This window comes from Adiantum capillus-veneris, chromosome 4 (assembly GCF_014529385.1).
Source record: "Adiantum capillus-veneris isolate H3 chromosome 4, ASM1452938v2, whole genome shotgun sequence".
In the NCBI taxonomy this organism is placed as follows: Eukaryota; Viridiplantae; Streptophyta; class Polypodiopsida; order Polypodiales; family Pteridaceae; genus Adiantum; species Adiantum capillus-veneris.
The window spans coordinates 135280355-135298355 of NC_140934.1; the positions used below are offsets into that span (position 1 = coordinate 135280355).

At 43.8% G+C, this 18001-nt stretch overlaps 1 protein-coding gene across 6 annotated transcripts in view; it reads right to left on the reverse strand.

The window, feature by feature from the left end:
• Window positions 1-332: 332 nt before the first annotated feature.
• The window catches only part of LOC147460022 (uncharacterized protein At4g08330, chloroplastic-like), a 49820-nt gene continuing 32151 nt past the window's right edge, over window positions 333-18001 (reverse strand). For 2 of the 6 annotated variants that reach the window (XM_086511175.1, XM_086511174.1), the window contains exons 4-5: window positions 1375-1434; window positions 333-1217 (exon numbers count right to left, since the gene is read on the reverse strand). In XM_086511175.1, the coding sequence (XP_086367301.1) occupies window positions 830-1217; window positions 1375-1434 (448 nt within the window). In that variant the 3' untranslated portion in view covers window positions 333-829. Of the gene's footprint in view, window positions 1218-1374; window positions 1448-18001 lie in introns of all 6 variants that reach the window. The other 4 variants (XM_086511177.1, XM_086511176.1, XM_086511179.1 and 1 more) reach the window with 2 other exon arrangements.

Genomic DNA, 18001 nt, shown 5'->3' on the forward strand with positions numbered 1-18001 from the left:
TAGCTGGCAAAAACCTATAAACTTGACATCACTCCGAGAAAACCAAAGGCTGAGCTCAACCATAGGTAGCCAAGGCTACATAGCCTCAAACTTGAGCTTTGAGGGCTACACATAAAAGCAATTTGGAAGAAAACCTGCAAAAACTTGCTCACTGTAAAAACTCAAAATACCTTACTCACCGGGCCCTTTGCCAGCTCTATAATTATCGGCTTACAAATAAAATAAAATCACATTTTAAAAAACAAATGGCACGAGCTATCAGCCACACACACATCGATTTACAAAAATTATGTAAAATAAATGTTCCAAGAGACCAAAACAGTTCATTGATATAAGGAAAATCATCACTCATTGACTTAGGGAAAGAACATATCCTCAAAAAGCTACTTATACTCTTTGTTCTGTGCAAAATGTTTCCTCCGATAAGGGAATGGAAGAGGCAGACTACCTGCTCATTGTAGGCTGTACTATGAACTATAGCTTAGATACTGCCATCCAAATTGTGTGATCAGATTATTTGGTACTGTTAGAAACAATTGCGAGGTGAAAGAGAAACCCTGGATGTACAATGATGCCTCCACCTCTTTCTTCATTTGATAGAAAACCTGAATTCTACACACGGTTTGCTGATAATACACATTAAAATATGCCTCACAGAACTGTTGTCTTTGAACAATCCAAGTGAAAGTTGCCCATACATGATTTTGAGCCATATGCTTACAGTCTCCGATGATCGTTTTGAGATGATATACAGAATCACAGATTGAACAAAGAAGCCAGTTGAGCATTGCCATACCTGTTGTGATTGAAAGCAATTGCCTGCACCACCTTAACCTGCTGCTGGAGCAATTGGTTCAACGCTCAAAGAAGGTTGCAAAGCCTTGATCTTCACACAGTATCTTTTGTGTTCAGGTGTCCCAGACCCAGAACTGGAATCTGACCCCTCAATTTGCGGACCTGCCGCAATATCTTCCACATGGCCGTGACCAATATCATTTCCACACTTCCCACAAAGCAGTTTCGTCCTCAGTTGATGAAACCTCAGCGAACCATTTGCTTGTAAATGTGGAGCACATTTCAACTCATCTAACTGCTGGAACCTGCTCTCATCTATGCAGAGAAAACAAATTGTTCCTTTGCGCAGAGCTTTTGAATCTAAGCTTGACACCACCCGCTGAGAAGAGCTTAGATTCAAAGGGTACCCACAGGACCCACAACTGATATGTAAAACCAAAACAACGCATTAGTTATGCAAGTAATAGAATGACTAGCTTCTTGAACTTGGAACAAACTTTGCCTGTATGCAAGCGGAGATCAGTACACAGCAAACTAGAAACACAAGCAACAATGAAGCTACTACCCAGCGCGTATGACCTGAACAGATTGAGATAGTGGGGTTGCAGCTTCAAGATTGTAAAAATGCTAGTCCTAGCCCTGGCATAGTTCACTGATCAGCCCCAAAATCCGAATTAGAACCAGAAGACTGATCTGCTCATTACATGTTTTCATTCTCCAACTCCAATTAAAAACGCATGGATTTGAATTCTTCAAAGGCTTTGTCTCAAGACAAAAAATCATCAGCAGATAACAACACTGCCCTCTTCAAACACCCCATTCATTTTTCAGGACTACTTATGGAGCTAGTAACAAAGGCCCTCTCAACCTGATGAATCTCAATATGCATTCGCCTTAAGGACAAGCATACTTCTCATGGAAGAGCTGATTTGAAAAAATAGCTAGCAGAGATGCATACTACTTATGGAGCTAGTAACAAAGGCCCTCTCAACCTGATGAATCTTAATATGCATTCGCCTTAAGGACAAGATGCATACTTCTCATGGGAGAGCTGATTAGAAAAAATAGCTAGCAGAGAGCTAATCTGCAAGGATTGCCTACTCTATAGGATAGCTTCAAGAACACTTACAGCCAAGTATGGGTCGTTACGTCAAATATGGTGGTGTACTTTATAAAAGGGGATGACGTATGGTACACAAATTTAAAAAAATATATACTTTTTCTAGGAGGAGGTAGGTGTGAAACTCTATTGGAGTCAAACGCTGAAGTGCTTTTAAAACTTAGATGCAAATATCCATGAAAAAGGTCCACAGCAAGCGTCTAACCCATCAAACCCCAAACGCAAAAGCAAAACTTGAAATGCTTCATGTTTTTCTCCAATGCTATGTATGATACATTATAAGACGTCATGTGCTGTACGTACCAAAAGTACACGTATTTTGGTTGCTATGCTGCTGCTTTAGTTACCATCCATAAGGTGGGTCTAATAGAAAATTGCTCTTATATTGGGCATCCTACCAATATATTGAAAAAATCTGTTACCTATTTGCCATGCTAGTAAAGCTACAATAGATACATTGCACAAGGTGCAATCAATAAATATGAAGAAGAAGACTTTAAGGATCAGCGCTTCCTAGTTCAAACACCAGAATTTGACAACTGCAACCAAGAAATTACAGACTGCAGATTATGCTAGTGTGAATGTGTAAGAACTACTAAGTGTACATAGGTTTACTGAAAATGCAGTGTTTACAAACCTGCGGTAAAGCTCAATGAGAAGCTCCATATAATGTTAAATCACTAATGAAAGTGAACAAACCAAAGGATTGCACCCAGTGCCCATCGTAAAGAAGCAGCATAGTTGGATGAGTAATTTTCAAATGTTACCTAGAAATGCCACTGTCTTGCTACATGCAATGAGTATGGTAGCAAGGATAACAACACACCCAGTGCCCCTCATCTCCTATCTCCGAGTGTTATAATTCAGCAGCCAGATAGTTTGGCCCTCATGATTTTCCTCTTATTATTGGTAGAGTTGCAGTCCACAAGTCGATAGATTCTTTTCAGTAGACTGAAAATGTCATTTATGGATGTTCCTGAATCCTGCCTAGGGCGTGGTCACATCAAAATGAGATGTCAGAACCACTATCATACAGATACGGGAACATGAACAACAGTTTGCAGAGCTTTATTTAAGAAAGAGTTCATTGAATGTCTGTTTGTGAATAGAGCCTCATCAGAGAAAGGCTCATGGATCTGATTCATCCTGGAGGTTGCAAACTAGAGCATGAATTAAGATCCACTTTCACGAAATGCTTAATGGCACATCTAACAGTTAAAATTTACTGAATCAAGTATTGTAAACTACGCAAATGACCACCATTAAGGTGGTAGGTAGAATAAAAACGCTAAATAAAAATTTTCCAAATACATAAAGATAGATGGTAATTGAAACATTTCAGCAGTATACTGTTTCACACTGATTGGATCTTAGCCTATTCAGGAGCCAAGCCCTCAACCTCTCATCGGCCATGACTCATAGTAAGAGGTTTTTCCCAAATGATGCATGCCATCACAGAATTACAGGTTGAACTCGTTCAGTATTAAACATAATGAGGACCACTGCTAGTCACAATGACAGCTTACAAGTTTGCAACATGAATGTGTTAGATAACAAAAGTGTAGCTTTGAATGCCAATCTAAGGTTCAATTACAAGTAGCAACAAAGACATTAGTCCTTCATCAAAGTTTTAAAAACTCAAGAGTTCCAAATATCAAAGCAACAACAGTAAACAGCAAGTACTGAATCACATGGTCCATAAGTAATGATAGAACAAAAAACATCAAACAACGAGATACCCAAAAGGTCAAACAACAAGACAAAAAGAGTATCCAAAGAACCAGATTATCACCAGAAAAAAGAATAAAAACTTAGTGGGAAGAAAAAAACGTGTTTCAAATTTTGAAATGTTTGACAAAACATATCAGGTTTGGGCAAGAAGGGGACTTTGTATTATTTATATTGCAAAGCACTACCTGGCAAGTTTTTGGCTGTAGCGGAAGTCCCTTCTCAAATGGAGCTTTGGCACAAAAGACTTGGCCATATGAGCCAGAAAGGCCTTCAGGTTCTCTCCTCTTTAGGGAGATTTGATGTAAAAGGCCCTAGTCTCCACTTTAGTAATGATTGTATATATGGAAAACATGTGAAGTCTTCTTATTACTCTTGAAGTCTTCTTATTACTCTCGTGTCGCTAAGAAGTCTATAATGCTCTTGATTTGGTACACTCTGATGTATGCACTATGCCTGTGAGTTCATATGGGGGTGCACGGTACTTTGCTACTTTCATTGAAAATTTTAGTAGAAACTTGAAAGTCATGGGTGTATGTGTTACCACACAAAAGAGGTTTAAATTGAAAGCAATTAGAACGAATACTGCGGGAGAGTATGTCTCTAATGAGTTCAACAAGTATTTTGAGATGCATGGCATTAAGAAGGAGTTTGACGGCTCCTATAACCCTGTATCAAATGGCGTGGCTGAAAGATATAATCGCACACTTTGTGAGAGTGTTGTCCACAGCTAATCTGCCACAGGAGTTTTGGAGAGAGGCTCTTAAAACTGCAGTTCATGTATGCAATCGCTCTTTGAATCGTGCTTTGAAGAATGGCATCCCTAAAAAGGTTTGGTCTGACAAACCTGCTTCTTATGATCATCTACGTGTCTTTGGTTGTGAGGCCTTTGTGCATGCACCTATAGAACTGCAGACCAAGCGGAAGAGATGGGTTATAGAATTTGGTTATGTAAGGTGCAGCTGTCACCAGGAGGTGTATTTTTCCTGTTGCCTTCCGTAAATAAGTACTATATATTTTTATTTATTTTATTTTTACTTGTTTTCCCCGGAACCCTTGAAAAGGTGCAAGTGGACATTGCATGGCCAGTGTGAAACGGCTGCGGCCGAATAGGTTTCTCACAGCGGGAGTCTGGGTCGGTCAGTCTGGGACTGGTCGGGCGAGTTAGCACTGAATTCTAATGAGTATGGAAGCCTGTGTGCACCAAATGAAGTCTTGGCCACTCGGAAAGTCACTTATAACTTTATAAGTCAAGAGAATTAACTCAAAAGGGGAAAACTGGACACATGGCGGCTCCTGGTGCAGTTTTCCACTTCCATCAGCAAGAGGGGGCGCCCAATTTGAGAGAGGAGGCGGATTTGACTCATAAGTGACCTACAGTGTGTGTGTGAGTAGTGGGTGCAGGTCTACAGCTTTAATCAAAAGCTTGCCTTCTCCTCTGTCTCATGTAGCGCGATGACTTGCTCTCGTGCATCTCTCTCTCCCCTTTGGCACATATGGTAATGCCCCACTAGATGGGCTACTCAGATGAACATGTACAGTTCTAGGGGTTTATGCGCGTTTGCCAAGGCAAGAGCCTTCTGAACAAGAACCGGATTAGCTAATTGCTAATCCCCCACAGGTACGCACAGTTCCATCGCGAAAGATTGCGAGTTCGGAGAGTTTTCTCGCGTGAAAATTCGTCCAATCCACAGGGGAACTGTCCCATTGTGTGCGGGAGCCCTTGGGACACACGTAGGCATGTTCGCTCCGCTAAAAACGATCCGAAACAGCGAATTACAGCCTGCTGTGTTTTTCTGCAGGTTTAGGGTTTCGCACCTAAACTGCAAGGGAACCCCGGGGGAGCCTCGTGAGAGCCTTGGGATGCGTGTACAGGCTTTTGGGCACCCGGCAGTGAAAAACAGGGAATTACAGCCCGCTGAAATTCTGTGACGGCTCACCAGAAAGCTTCCAAATAGCGAGGGAATCCATCCTAGACAGGTGCTTTTGACCTACAGGGGTTTTTGCGCCGTTATGCTGCCAAAATCAGGTCGAAAACCTGCGTTTTCAGCCCTCGCCAGGTTTGGACAGCTTTGTGAAAGCTTGTGCTAAGTGGTCGGATCGTCTATCTTAATTTGAATAAAGAAATACCGAAAGGGGCGCCAGTCTTTGGGGCCTACAGGGTGTCGGTCTCGTGTGCGCAGTGACATTCTAGTCGTTGGACGCAACTGTGTTCTCTTCCCTTCTCAGTGCTCTGTGTAAAGTTAACAGGTAATTGAAATAGTACCGCCCTCTACGTTGTACAGGCCGGTTATATGGTTCCATTGCCGGGATAGTCACTTTTTCTTCAAAAAGTGCAGCGTGGATTGTTGTGGGTGAAAGCAACATAGAGCTTGTCGTTATGGCAGAGAAGAGAGACCAAGTACCTGAAGAGGGATCTTCCTCACATGGCACGGAGAAAGTTCCTTCAACTCTTCAAGAAGAGGACAGGTTGTTTAGAACTCAACTGCGTTGCTGCATGGAAATGTTTCAGCGGTTGGCTAACAACCCAAGGATGCAGGAGTTCTTACAGGCTCCGACACAGGGTTTTCAGCCTCCTACACAGGGCATGACTGAGCCGTTGCAAGAAAAGGAGATTTCCAATGCGCAGAGGACTCATGATGCTCGAGGGAAAGCCCATGTGGTTGAGCAACTAGCGGTGTCCAATGATCCAAAGCAACTTGCTTTAGCTGGACAGGAACCAATTGTGAATGGTCAAGGGAGTAATGAACACGCTATGCATCAGACCCTTCCATTACCTAATACTTATCCTGGTTATTTTGGAGGTGGTTTAGTGTTTCAAGCTATGGCTGGACCTTCCATAGGTTATATGCCAGGGAATGTGTTCGGGACAATGCAAACAGGCATGGGTAACCCTATGTACGCGAACATGGGTGTCCAACCAGGTTTTCAAGGTGCCTATGGCCAGTTTCGAGTGCCTGGAACACAATTTGGTATGGCTGGTTTTTCGCAGCCATACGTACAAAATGCAGATATGACAGGGAAAACAGTTGATGCGAGTGCTGGAATGAACACTCATGGAGCACCACTGTTACATGCACCTGTTTATGATAATGAGGCTTTGACCTTGATACAACAGTTCGATGCAGCTTATGCTGGAGGAAACTTCACGGAATTTTCGAAGATACGCAAGGCTGCCACTTTCTTGAAAGGGAATGCGCTCCAATGGTGGACCGCATTGTTGAACCAAGGTCAAGCCCCAACAACGTGGGTCCAATTCAAACAGCTTTTTGCGCCTGCATGGTTGACAAACACTTTTGAAGTGGATGTGATGACAGAATGGCACGAGTTGAATGCTAGACAGTGTGCGAATCTGGAAGAGTACAATAAACAGTTTTGGGCCGCACTGTTGCCAGTCACCTCTTACAGGTTTGTGCCATTGTCAGAACAAATTGAGAAGTACTGTTGCGGATTGCCCAAGAAAATCAGGGACTACTGCACAAAGACTACTGTCATGAATATGTTTCAGTTGATAGAGAATGCAAGAGTGGCCAGCAATCTCTCGAAGAGAGATTCCGATGGATTTAATAGCCACAAGAAAGGGTCCCAGGGCAAACAGTTTTCAGCCAAGGGCAATGTTGCAGCAAAGCCTTCTGAGCCTCCCACAAAGAAGCCCTCCACTAAAGAAGATGATACGTCCAAGAAGCAGTCTAAGTCTTCTTCAGGACGAGGACAAGGACAAAAGAGGCATTTTTCTGGCAAAACTTTTGAAGAACGGAAAGCTCTTAGGGAGGCCAAGAAATGCTACATTTGTGAACAGGAAGGACATTTTGCAAATGAATGCCCACAGAAGAAGTCACAGGATAAGGATGACAAGTCAGACCATAAAGGGAAGAAGCCAAAGCCAAGTGCAGGACTTGTTCCAGATTTGGTTGGAGACCAGCCAAACACAGATGCCACAGAGCTGTGCAGAGCTTGGGGCAAAGTTAGAGACCAGACAGTGCTAGTTTTCTTTGATCCAGGAGCCCGTGCAAATTTCATATCACCAGAATTGGCATCAAAGTTGGACATTCGTGTAGAGGAGATGGGTATGACAGGGAAGCAGGTTTGGCATGCCCAGGTCATTCAGAGCCTGTTACTCCCATTTTGGGGAAGCTTCGTCTGCACATTCAGAGTTATGTCGATGTGGAAGAGTTTCATATTATGCCACTTGAGGGCTGTGATGCGTTATTGGGTATCCCATGGTGTTACAGGTTGCATGCTATGGTGGATACTTACAACAAAAAGATTACCCTTGTACATAGAGGAAAGACTCATGTCCTTGATGTAAAGCTTAAAGGCGAGTCTGTTCCAGTTGTTTCTGCTTCTGCTTCTGCTTCTGCTATTTCTGCTTCTGCTATTTCATTTGTAATAAAGATGTCCAAAGAAGTACCTTAAGTTGTATCTCATTTGTAATCATCTTTCTGCGTACTTGATCTTTGCAAAAGAAGTACCTTAAGTTGTATCTAATTTGTCTACCTTAGATAAAGACAGGTCAACTTTTTTGAGTGGTTTCAGTGATTGTTTTTCGGACTCTTTGCCAGGGGAGTTACCTCCTGAGAGACCTGAGGATCATACTATAGATCTTGTGCCAGGTTCTAGTCCACCGAATAGACCACCATACAGGGTTAGTGCAGCCCAGCAGAAAGAGATTATGAGTCAGGTCATCGAGCTTTTAGAGAAGGGGCTGATTCAGCACAGTTCATCCACTTTTTTTTCGCCTGTACTCTCAGTGCAGAAGAAGGATGGTTCATGGCACATGTGCATTGACTATCGCGCCTTGAATAAGAATACCATCAAGAACAGGTTCCCCATACCGAGGATAGATGACATTCTTGATCGGCTTGAGGGACCGTCATTGTTTACAAGAATAGACCTAAAGAGTGGGTACCATCAGATACGCATTAGGCCAGAAGATGTCCATAAGACTGCGTTCAGGACAACATTTGGTCTCTATGAGTTTCTTGTCATGCCATTTGGTCTCACAAATGCTCCTGCCACGTTTAATAGAATGATGGACAGAATTTTTAGACCACATAGAAACTTCGTGGGTACCTTCTTTGATGACATGATTGTCTATTCGAAGTCAGAAGAGGAGCATAGGGATCACTTGACTGCAGTTTTCAATGAGTTACGTAAGAACAGGCTACTCATTAATGCGAAGAAGAGTGAATTCTTTTTGCAAGAGATTCACTTCCTTGGGCACATTGTTTCAAAGGATGGGGTACGCATGGACCCCGCTAAAGTGGAAGCAATTAAGTCATGGCCAGACTTGAAGTCCGTACATGACATTCGAAGCTTTCTAGGCTTATGTTCCTACTACAGGAGGTTCATCCGAAATTTTGCTGAGATTGCTTCTCCACTGCACTACAAGGAAAAGGAGTTACTTTCAAGTGGACAGCCAAGGAAATTTTAGCGTTCAAACACTTGAAAGAGAAGCTGACTTCAGATCCGGTAATCATTTTGCCAGATCTTTCAAAACCTTTTGTGGTTCAGTGTGATACATGTGGCCATAGTCTTGGTGCAGTTCTAATGCAGAATGGCCGAGTAGTCGCATATGAGAGCAGAATTCTTTTGAAGACTGAAAGAAACTTGCAAGTCTATGAGAAAGAATTGCTGGCAGTAATTCATGCTCTCACTAGTTGGAAACACTATCTGCTAGGGGCTGATTTTGTTGTCCAAACGGATCATCAAACCTTGCGATATTTTCTCACATAGACGAAGTTGTCTGAGAAGCACATGCGATGGGTAAACATCTTGTCAATGTTCCAATTTCAGATTGTGCATGTGCAAGGGAAAAAGAACGTTGTGGCTGATGCGTTGTCACGAAAGCCCCAAATTTCAACAGTGTCAATTCCGTACCATTGTGAACTAGACGAAATGAAGACACAATATGCTGAAGATTCAGATTTTGCAAGGATCTATGACCAGCTTGTTGATGGGCAACATCATGAGCACTATATGCTTAAGAATGACTTTCTCATGATGCATGGAAAGTAATGCGTTACTAAACAGTTACGGCCAAAGAAAGTCATGCTCCACCTTATGCTGGGCATCGTGGAATTGATGCGACAGTGAAAGGGGTTGAGGCATTCTTCTATTGGCCAGCTTTACGTCAAGATGTTGACACATTTGTAAGATCATGCTTACTATGCCAAAAAGTCAAATTTGATTGACAAAAGCAACCGGGATTGTTGCAGCCATTGCCGATCCCTGATAGGCCATGGGAAAGCATAGCAATCGACTTTATCTTTGATCTTCCAAGGACGCAAACAAGCAATGATGGGATTTGGACTATCATTTGTAGGTTCAGTAAGCAAGCCCATTTCATTCCTGTGAGGAAGAAAATAAAGCCAGAACACATGGTCAAGATATTTATGAGCAATATCTTTAAATACCACAGGATGCCTCAGTCAATTGTCAGTGACAGGGATCCACGTATGACGAGTCTTTTCTGGAAGGCATTGTTTGAGAACATGGGCACTACGCTAAAGTTCTCTTCTTCGTTTCATCCGCAAACTGATGGACAGTCAGAAGAGGCAAATTCTATTGTTATGGACCTGCTCAAATGTTATGTGTCAGAGCACAAGGCAACTTGGGAACACCATCTTCCATTGGTTGAATATGCTTCCAATAACACTGTGCATACGTCAACAGGTAAGGCACCATTTGAGATAGTGGAAGGAGGGAAGAAAGTCCCGCCCATTTTGCAGACTAAGGACAAGATTTTTGAGGCAGACAAGTATGTGCAAGATATGGATGAAACATACAGGAAGATAAAGATTGCTCTTGAGAAGACTCGGGTTAAGCAAAAGAAAGCTGTTGATCGGCACCGTCGTGAACTTGTATTTTCACTTGGTGATTGGGTACTTTTGCGCTTTGAAAAGGCCAGGTTAAGGAATAGGAAAGGCAAAGAACACTTGTTTCCTAAGCTCAGTATTATGGTCCTTTTCAGATTTCAAAAAAGATCGGCGATGTAGCTTACAGGTTAAAGCTACCAGAAGGCTGGAATATACATAATGCTTTTCATGTCAGCCTTCTAAGACCCTTTGTTGGTGATGTGCCAGAGAATATGCTTGATGAGGAACAACCCGAAGTGGAAGAATCGGATGAAATCCTTGTTCCTGAACAGATATTGGCACATAAAGAAAGAAAGGTTAGAGGAAAGGTTGCAAGACGCTATTTGGTGAAGTTCAAGAACTATCCATCATTGGATGCCAAATGGATGGAAGAGTCTGAATTGCTTGATTCACCTCAGCTATTGCAATTATATCGTAAAGCCTTTCAGATGGAACCCACAGTGACTTGATGTAGACTTTTTGGAGCAAGGCAAGAGCATGGTTCATGATGCTCAAGAGAGTAGTTAAGCAATTGTATCTACTCTTTCCATACAGAATTTAGCTAGAGAAGTTTGTGCTTGAGAGTACACTAGAAGACTTCTATGCTTGATATATGTGTCGTAGCCAGGTTGGTGGGATTGTTTAATCGTCCAACGCTACATTTCCGGAAGCATGTATATCTTGGATTCCCATCATAGAATATGTGTGATATCAGGAGATACTGCATGTATTATTGGCATGCAAGCGAGGTCGCTTGCAGTATTTCAAAGGTGGGGTGTGTCACCAGGAGGTGTATTTTTCTTGTTGCCTTCCGTAAATAAGTACTAGATATTTTTATTTATTTTATTTTTACTTGTTTTCCCAAGAACCCTTGAAAAGGTGCAAGTGGACATTGCATGGCCACTGTGAAACGGCTACGGCTTTCTCACAGCGGGAGTCTGGGACTGGTCGGGCCAGTTAGCATTGAATTCTGATGAGTATGGAAGCCTGTGTGCGCCAAATGAAGTCTCGGCCACTCGGAAAGTCACTTATAACTTTATAAGTCAGTGGGAACTAGAGAATTAACTCAAAAGGGGCAAACTGGACACATGGCGGCTCCTGGTGCAGTTTTCCACTTCCATCAGCAAGAGGGGGCGCCCAATTTGAGAGAGGAGGCGGATTTGACTCATAACTGACCTACAATGTGTGTGTGAGTAGTGAGTGCAGGTCTACAGCTTTAATGGAAAGCTTGCCTTCTCCTCTGTCTCATGTAGCGCGATGACTTGCTCTCGTGCATCTCTCTCCCCTTTGGCACATATGGTAATGCCCCACTAGATGGGCTACTCAGATGAACATGTACAGTTCTGGGGGTTTATGCACGTTTGCCAAGGCAAGAGCCTTCTGAACAGGAACCGGATTAGCTAATTGCTAATTCCCCACAGGTACGCACAGTTCCATCGCGAAAGATTGCGAGTTCGGAGAGTTTTCTCGCGTGAAAACTCGTCCAATTCACAGGGGAACTGTCCCATTGTGTGCGGAAGCCCTTGGGACACGCGTAGGCGTGTTCGCTCCGATAAAAACGATCCGAAACAGCGAATTACAGCCTGCTGTGTTTTTCTGCAGGTTTAGGGTTTCGCACCTAAACTGCAAGGGAACCCCGGGGGAGCCTCGTGAGAGCCTTGGGATGCGTGTACAGGCTTTTGGGCACCCGGCAGTGAAAAACAGGGAATTACAGCCCGCTGAAATTCTGTGACAGCTCACCAGAAAGCTTCCAGATAGCGAGGGAATCCGACCTAGACAGGTGCTTTTGACCTACAAGGGTTTTTGCGCCGTTATGCTGCCAAAATCAGGTCGAAAACCTACGTTTTCAGCCCTCGCCAGGTTTGGACAGCTTTGTGAAAGCTTGTGCTAAGTGGTCCGATCGTCTATCTTAATTTCAATAAAGAAATACCGAAAGGGGTGCCAATCTTTGGGGCCTACAGGGTGTCGGTCTCGTGTGCGCAGTGACATTCTAGTCGCTGGACGCAAAGGTGTTCTCTTCCCTTCTTAGTGCTCTGTGTAAAGTTAACAGGTAATTGAAATAGTACCGCCCTCTACGTTGTAGAGGCCGGTTATAGCAGTAGAAGTGAATGTTGAACTTTGCTCAAGATGAGAGCTCCGAACTGTGCTCAAGGGTTCCTTTTACTTACATAAGGGAGAGCCTTCCGTTCCTTTAGTGAGAGAGTGCAAATGATCACAAACAAAGTGGTAAACACTGTGAATGAAGGTGCTCAGACTGAGAGATAGAGAGAGAAGAATGCGACACCAAAATGTTGTCAAACCCTCCTCCAAAGGACCCACTCTCTATGGCGAGAGCGGTCTACTATTGATTGCACAAATCTCTATAATGCAATGGACTTGCCGATGATGTCGACGACGATGAGGACGACGACGAGACGGGCTGAAAACTGAAAACGCTAAGGGCTGAAATCTGCAAATCTGTTGTAAGGACCCACTCTCTATGGCGAGAGCGGTCTACTATTGATTGCACAAATCTCTATAATGCAATGGACTTGCCGATGATGTCGACGACGATGAGGACGACGACGAGACGGGCTGAAAACTGAAAACGCTAAGGGCTGAAATCTGCAAATCTGTTGTATCTGCTGAATTCAGACTCTATGTTGATGAGGACGGCGATGACGATGATGTGACGACGACAAGCTGAAAACGCAGATGCTGAAATCTGTGAATAGCGGGCTGAATCTGCAAACTTTGGCTGATCTAACCGTGCGGCGAGGATCTACTGCGAGAAGGTGCGATCTGCGAGGTTTGGGCTCTTGTTCTTCGGTGTCTATATGCTGAAAACTGAAACGCTGAAGCTAGGGCTGAATCTGTCGCGAAGGAACTGCAAAACGCTAGATGATCTGCAACTCCAAAAACGCTAGCGTTGATCTATTGTCTTGCTGCAAAATCGCTAGGGAATCTGCAAACGCCAGGGCTGATCTGCACCTGCAAAATGCCAAGGCTGAATCTTGTAGCAAAAAGCTAGGCTTGATTTGATGAAGAAACGCTAGCTGTCTTGCCGGGAAGTCTTGTTGAGAAAGTGCTCTGTTGGACACTCGGTCCCTACTGTCTCTTCTGCCAGAAAGTACTAGCGCTAGGTTTTCTTATATATTTGCTTAGCCAATTTGCCCTACCCAGTTTCCCAACAAAGTCACTTATTAATAATAAGTGAAAAATGGCTAAAATAGGGAAAATAGGTTTGTGCACTGTAAAAATGCTCCTGATGGATTCTGATGGTAATTTGATGATCATGCTATGTGCAACCAGAGGATATGCATCTACTCTAAGTGTCTGGACATGCATGGCCCGCGAACAGACTCACAAAGGTGCTAGAACACTTCCTAAGCTAACTGAACTGAACTGAACCCTAGTCATGAAGTAGCTTGTCAACGTACACATAGGATTAGATGTGCACGTGACATCCCCTCCTTTTTAAAGTGAGGTATCGGTACAGGGAGATCGCCAACAGCGTCTGGAATCCTGGAAAGGACTCTTCGCCGGCCCACTCTGATGCGTGGGTTATGCGATACTTGAACTTCATAAAGGTCTGCAACGCTTGTTCTTTGGGCCGCGCCGAAAGCGAGACAAAGTCATCCGAGGCTGCTTCAATGGCCCAACTGCGTCTATGGACGTAGGTCCACCGTCATCAAGAATCTCCAAGGAGAAAAATTCATGAAACCACTTCCAACAAAACATACCCATTCCATGTAGAGTGATTGGAAAAATACAAATCTTCTTTAAAGACTGTGCATGCAATGTAGATGAACATAGAGACGGAGTGCCAAACCTTCATCAAACACACACAAACAATGGATTCGAAACTTGTTTTTCTAATCTAAATCTATCAACTGTGGCAAATCACAATAAAAATGCCGATGCTTGATTGTCAATCTTTCTTGTGCTCTTTCGGATACTGTGTCATGCCAAGGAAGAGACATGGAATGTGAATTCCTTGAATGCAAACATTTCATCTTTTCATGAGTAATCCGCATACATCCGTGCTCATTCATGAGTGAATCGTGTTCATCACAATATGTCATGCCTATAAAAAGGGATCACATAAGGACGGTGACTAAAATACAAGAAACCATCACGAATGAAACACTCGAACAATGCGTGCTGACTAATCATGCGTACACACTCGAACAATGCGTGCTGACTAATCATGCGTACACATAATACTTCCTGTGAGGGTTCTTGGGACCTCGACTCGAGAGGCAAGATCGGTTCTTCGTGATTGATTGATCTGCAATGAGGTTAGCTTCACAAGAAAAAGTATCAACTAAACCATCATCCTTGTGAACAATCACATCTTTATCTTGCAAATTATCATGCTCGTGAATAATCACATCTTGATCATTCAAATCATCATGCTCGTGAATAATCACACCTTGATCATGCAAATCATGTGTGTCGTGCTTTGGAGAAGAAAAGACTGAGAGAGTCTCCTTCTCTTGAATCTTTTCAATCTGCGCCTTCACATTAGAAAACAATAGGACCAACTGTTGCATGCGTTAGTCTCTCTGCGCTTCACGCTCTAACCGTCTTTCTTCGCACTCGCGATCCAATTTGGCTATTCTTTCTTTGTGCTCGCGATCCAATTTTGCGTTTGTTTCTTCGGTCACCAAGTGTGCTTGCTTGCGCTCACGCTCTAAGGTTGCCATTCTTTCTTCGTGACACGCTTCGTGTTGTCTCATCCTGTCCTTCATCGTCTTGACCAAAGCCTCCATAGGATTTGGTGCAATCCTTGGCGTCCATCTACGCCACTTCCATGCTCACCACCTCCATGCGAAGTATCGATTCCGCTTCGAGTGATGACCATACACTGGAGTCTTGGGTTCTTTAGTTCTCGAGGAACTTGGGTTCTTGTGGTTCTTGGTTCGTGAGGTTCTTGAGGTTCTTCTTTCGCTTGCAATCTGTGTTAGAGAAGGATCTTGTCTTACCCGAGCTCTTCTCTTTCCTGCGGGCGCACCCCTTGGCGGCCTTGCGCTCACACCAAAGTTGCTTTTTCCCACCTCACGTCGATTGGCCGGCCGCTAAGTGCACGGTCCGCTCTCAATGAGTGAAAAGAGAAACAAGGAGAGGCTGGACAAGCCCTTCTTTCTTGGGTTTCCTGTCACTCTTCAAAACACGATTAGGAATCGACACGCCCAAGTGGGCTTGGGTTACGTGTGACCGCAACAAGCAAAAAAATTCTTGTGGTTCTTTCCTTGAGTGATACAGAACACTGCCAAAGCTCTGATACCAATATAAGGTGCAACGGAAGTGAATGTTGAAATTTGCTCAAGACGAGTGATCCGGACTATGTGCAGTGGAAGTAAATGTTGAACTTTGCTCAAGATGAGTGCTCTGAGCTGTGCTCAAGGGTTCCTTTTACTTACGGAAGGGAGAGCCTTCCGTTCCTTTAGTGAGAGAGTGCAAATGATCACAAACAAAGTGGTAAACACTGTGAATGAAGGTGCTCAGACTAAGAGATAGAGAGAGAAGAATACGACACCAAAATGTTGTCAAACCCTCCTCCAAAGGCCCCACTCTCTATGGCGAGAGCGGTCTACTATTGATTGCACAAATCTCTATAATGCAATGGACCTGCCGACGATGAGGACGACGACGAGACGGGCTGAAAACTGAAAACGCTAAGGGCTGAAAGCTGCAAATATTGTATCTACTGAATTCTGACTCTATGTCGATGACGACGGTGATGACAACGATGCGATGACGTCGCGCTGAAAACGCAAATGCTGAAATCTGCAAATAGCGAGCTGAATCCGCAAACTTTGGCTGATCTAACCGTGCGGCGAGGATCTACTGCAGGAAGGTGAGATCTGCGAGGTTTGGGGGCTCGTTCTGTAGTGTCTATATGCTGAAAACCGAAAACGCTGAAGCTAGGGCTGAATCTGTCGCGAAGGAACTTCCAAACGCTAGATGATCTGCAACTCCAAAAATGCTAGGGCTGATCTGTTGTCTTGCTACAAAAACCGTAGGGAATCTGCAAACGCCAGGGCTGATCTGCAACTGCAAAGCGCCAGGGCTGAATCTTGTAGCAAAACGCTAGGCTTGATCTGATGAAGAAACGCTAGCTATCTTGCCGGGAAGTCTTGCTGAGAAGGTGCTCTGTTGGACACTCGATCCCTGCTGCCTCTTCTGCCAGAAAGTACTAGCGCTAGGTTTTCTTATACATTTGCTTAGCCAATGGCCCTACCCAGTTTCCAAACAAAGTCACTTATTAATAATAACTGAAAAATGGCTAAAATAGGGAAAATAGGTTTGTGCACTGTAAAAATGCTCCTATTGGGTTCTGATGGTAATTTGATGATCATGCTATGTGCAACCAGAGGATATGCATCTACTCTAAGTGTCTGGACATGCACGGCCTACGAACAGACTCACAAATGTGCTAGAACACTTCCTAAGCTAACTGAACTGAACTGAACCCAACCCTAGTCATGAAGTAGCTTGTCCACGTACACATAGGGTTAGATGTGCACGAGGCAGGTTACCTCAGAACAGGAAGATAGTACGCAACCAAGACGTAGTGTTTAATGAGGCAATGTTGCTAAATAATGCTACACAAAATTCAAAGTGATCTTGACAAGAAGGTGGTCAAATTTTAGCATGAACAGTGAGCCATAAATCAGCTATTTGTCACAAATCAGTGACGTGGCAACCATTTGGGCAGGACACAGGTGTTGTATCAGGCATGGCCCTGGACATGGGGAGCAGCAGAGCAAAGCACACACACACCTTCTCCCTGGCTGGCTGGTCCCGAACTTTCCGCTCAATGCTAGCGTGGCACTGTCGTATGGACTGTCCGGAATTTGCGGCACTAGATGCGGCAGCAGGGCTGACGTGGCAGTTGTACGGAGACATGCTTTTTCTCTACGCAAAAGCTGAAAAAGAACTTCTACGCAAAAGCTTTATTTGAGTTGCTTTATTTTTCAAGCAAACCTTGTGAGATGAATTGCTTTATTTGTGAATGCTTTTCAATGGCAGCTTTTGGGGCTCTGCTTTTAGCATCCTTTGTAACCTTTATTAAGGACCCAAGGGGGCTCCCTTTGCAGAGCATCTAGACGAAGAGTCTGAGAGCTAGCACCCGCGGGAGTTGTATCTTGCTCGAAGATTAATATAAAAAGAAACACCGAAAGGGGCACCAATCTTTGGGGCCAATATCTCTAGACACGGAACTCTGCCGAGCCTGAACTGTGAACTGTTTTGAAGGAATCTCTATTGTGTCATGGTAGAATCTTTATTTGGAGTGTCCAAGTCTGTTACAGTGGTATCAGAGCGCAAAAGATTCTTCTCAGAGCGCAAAAGATTCTTCTTCTACGGAGGATCCGATCTTTTTACAGCAAACACAGCTTTTGGGAAAGAATCTTCGTGTCCCGACCCGAACTTATTAGCGACTCCCACCCTTCATACATTGCGCATCGCGCATCAGGCACGCTCCCGTCTTCATTGCTCTGTCTTACAGGGCATA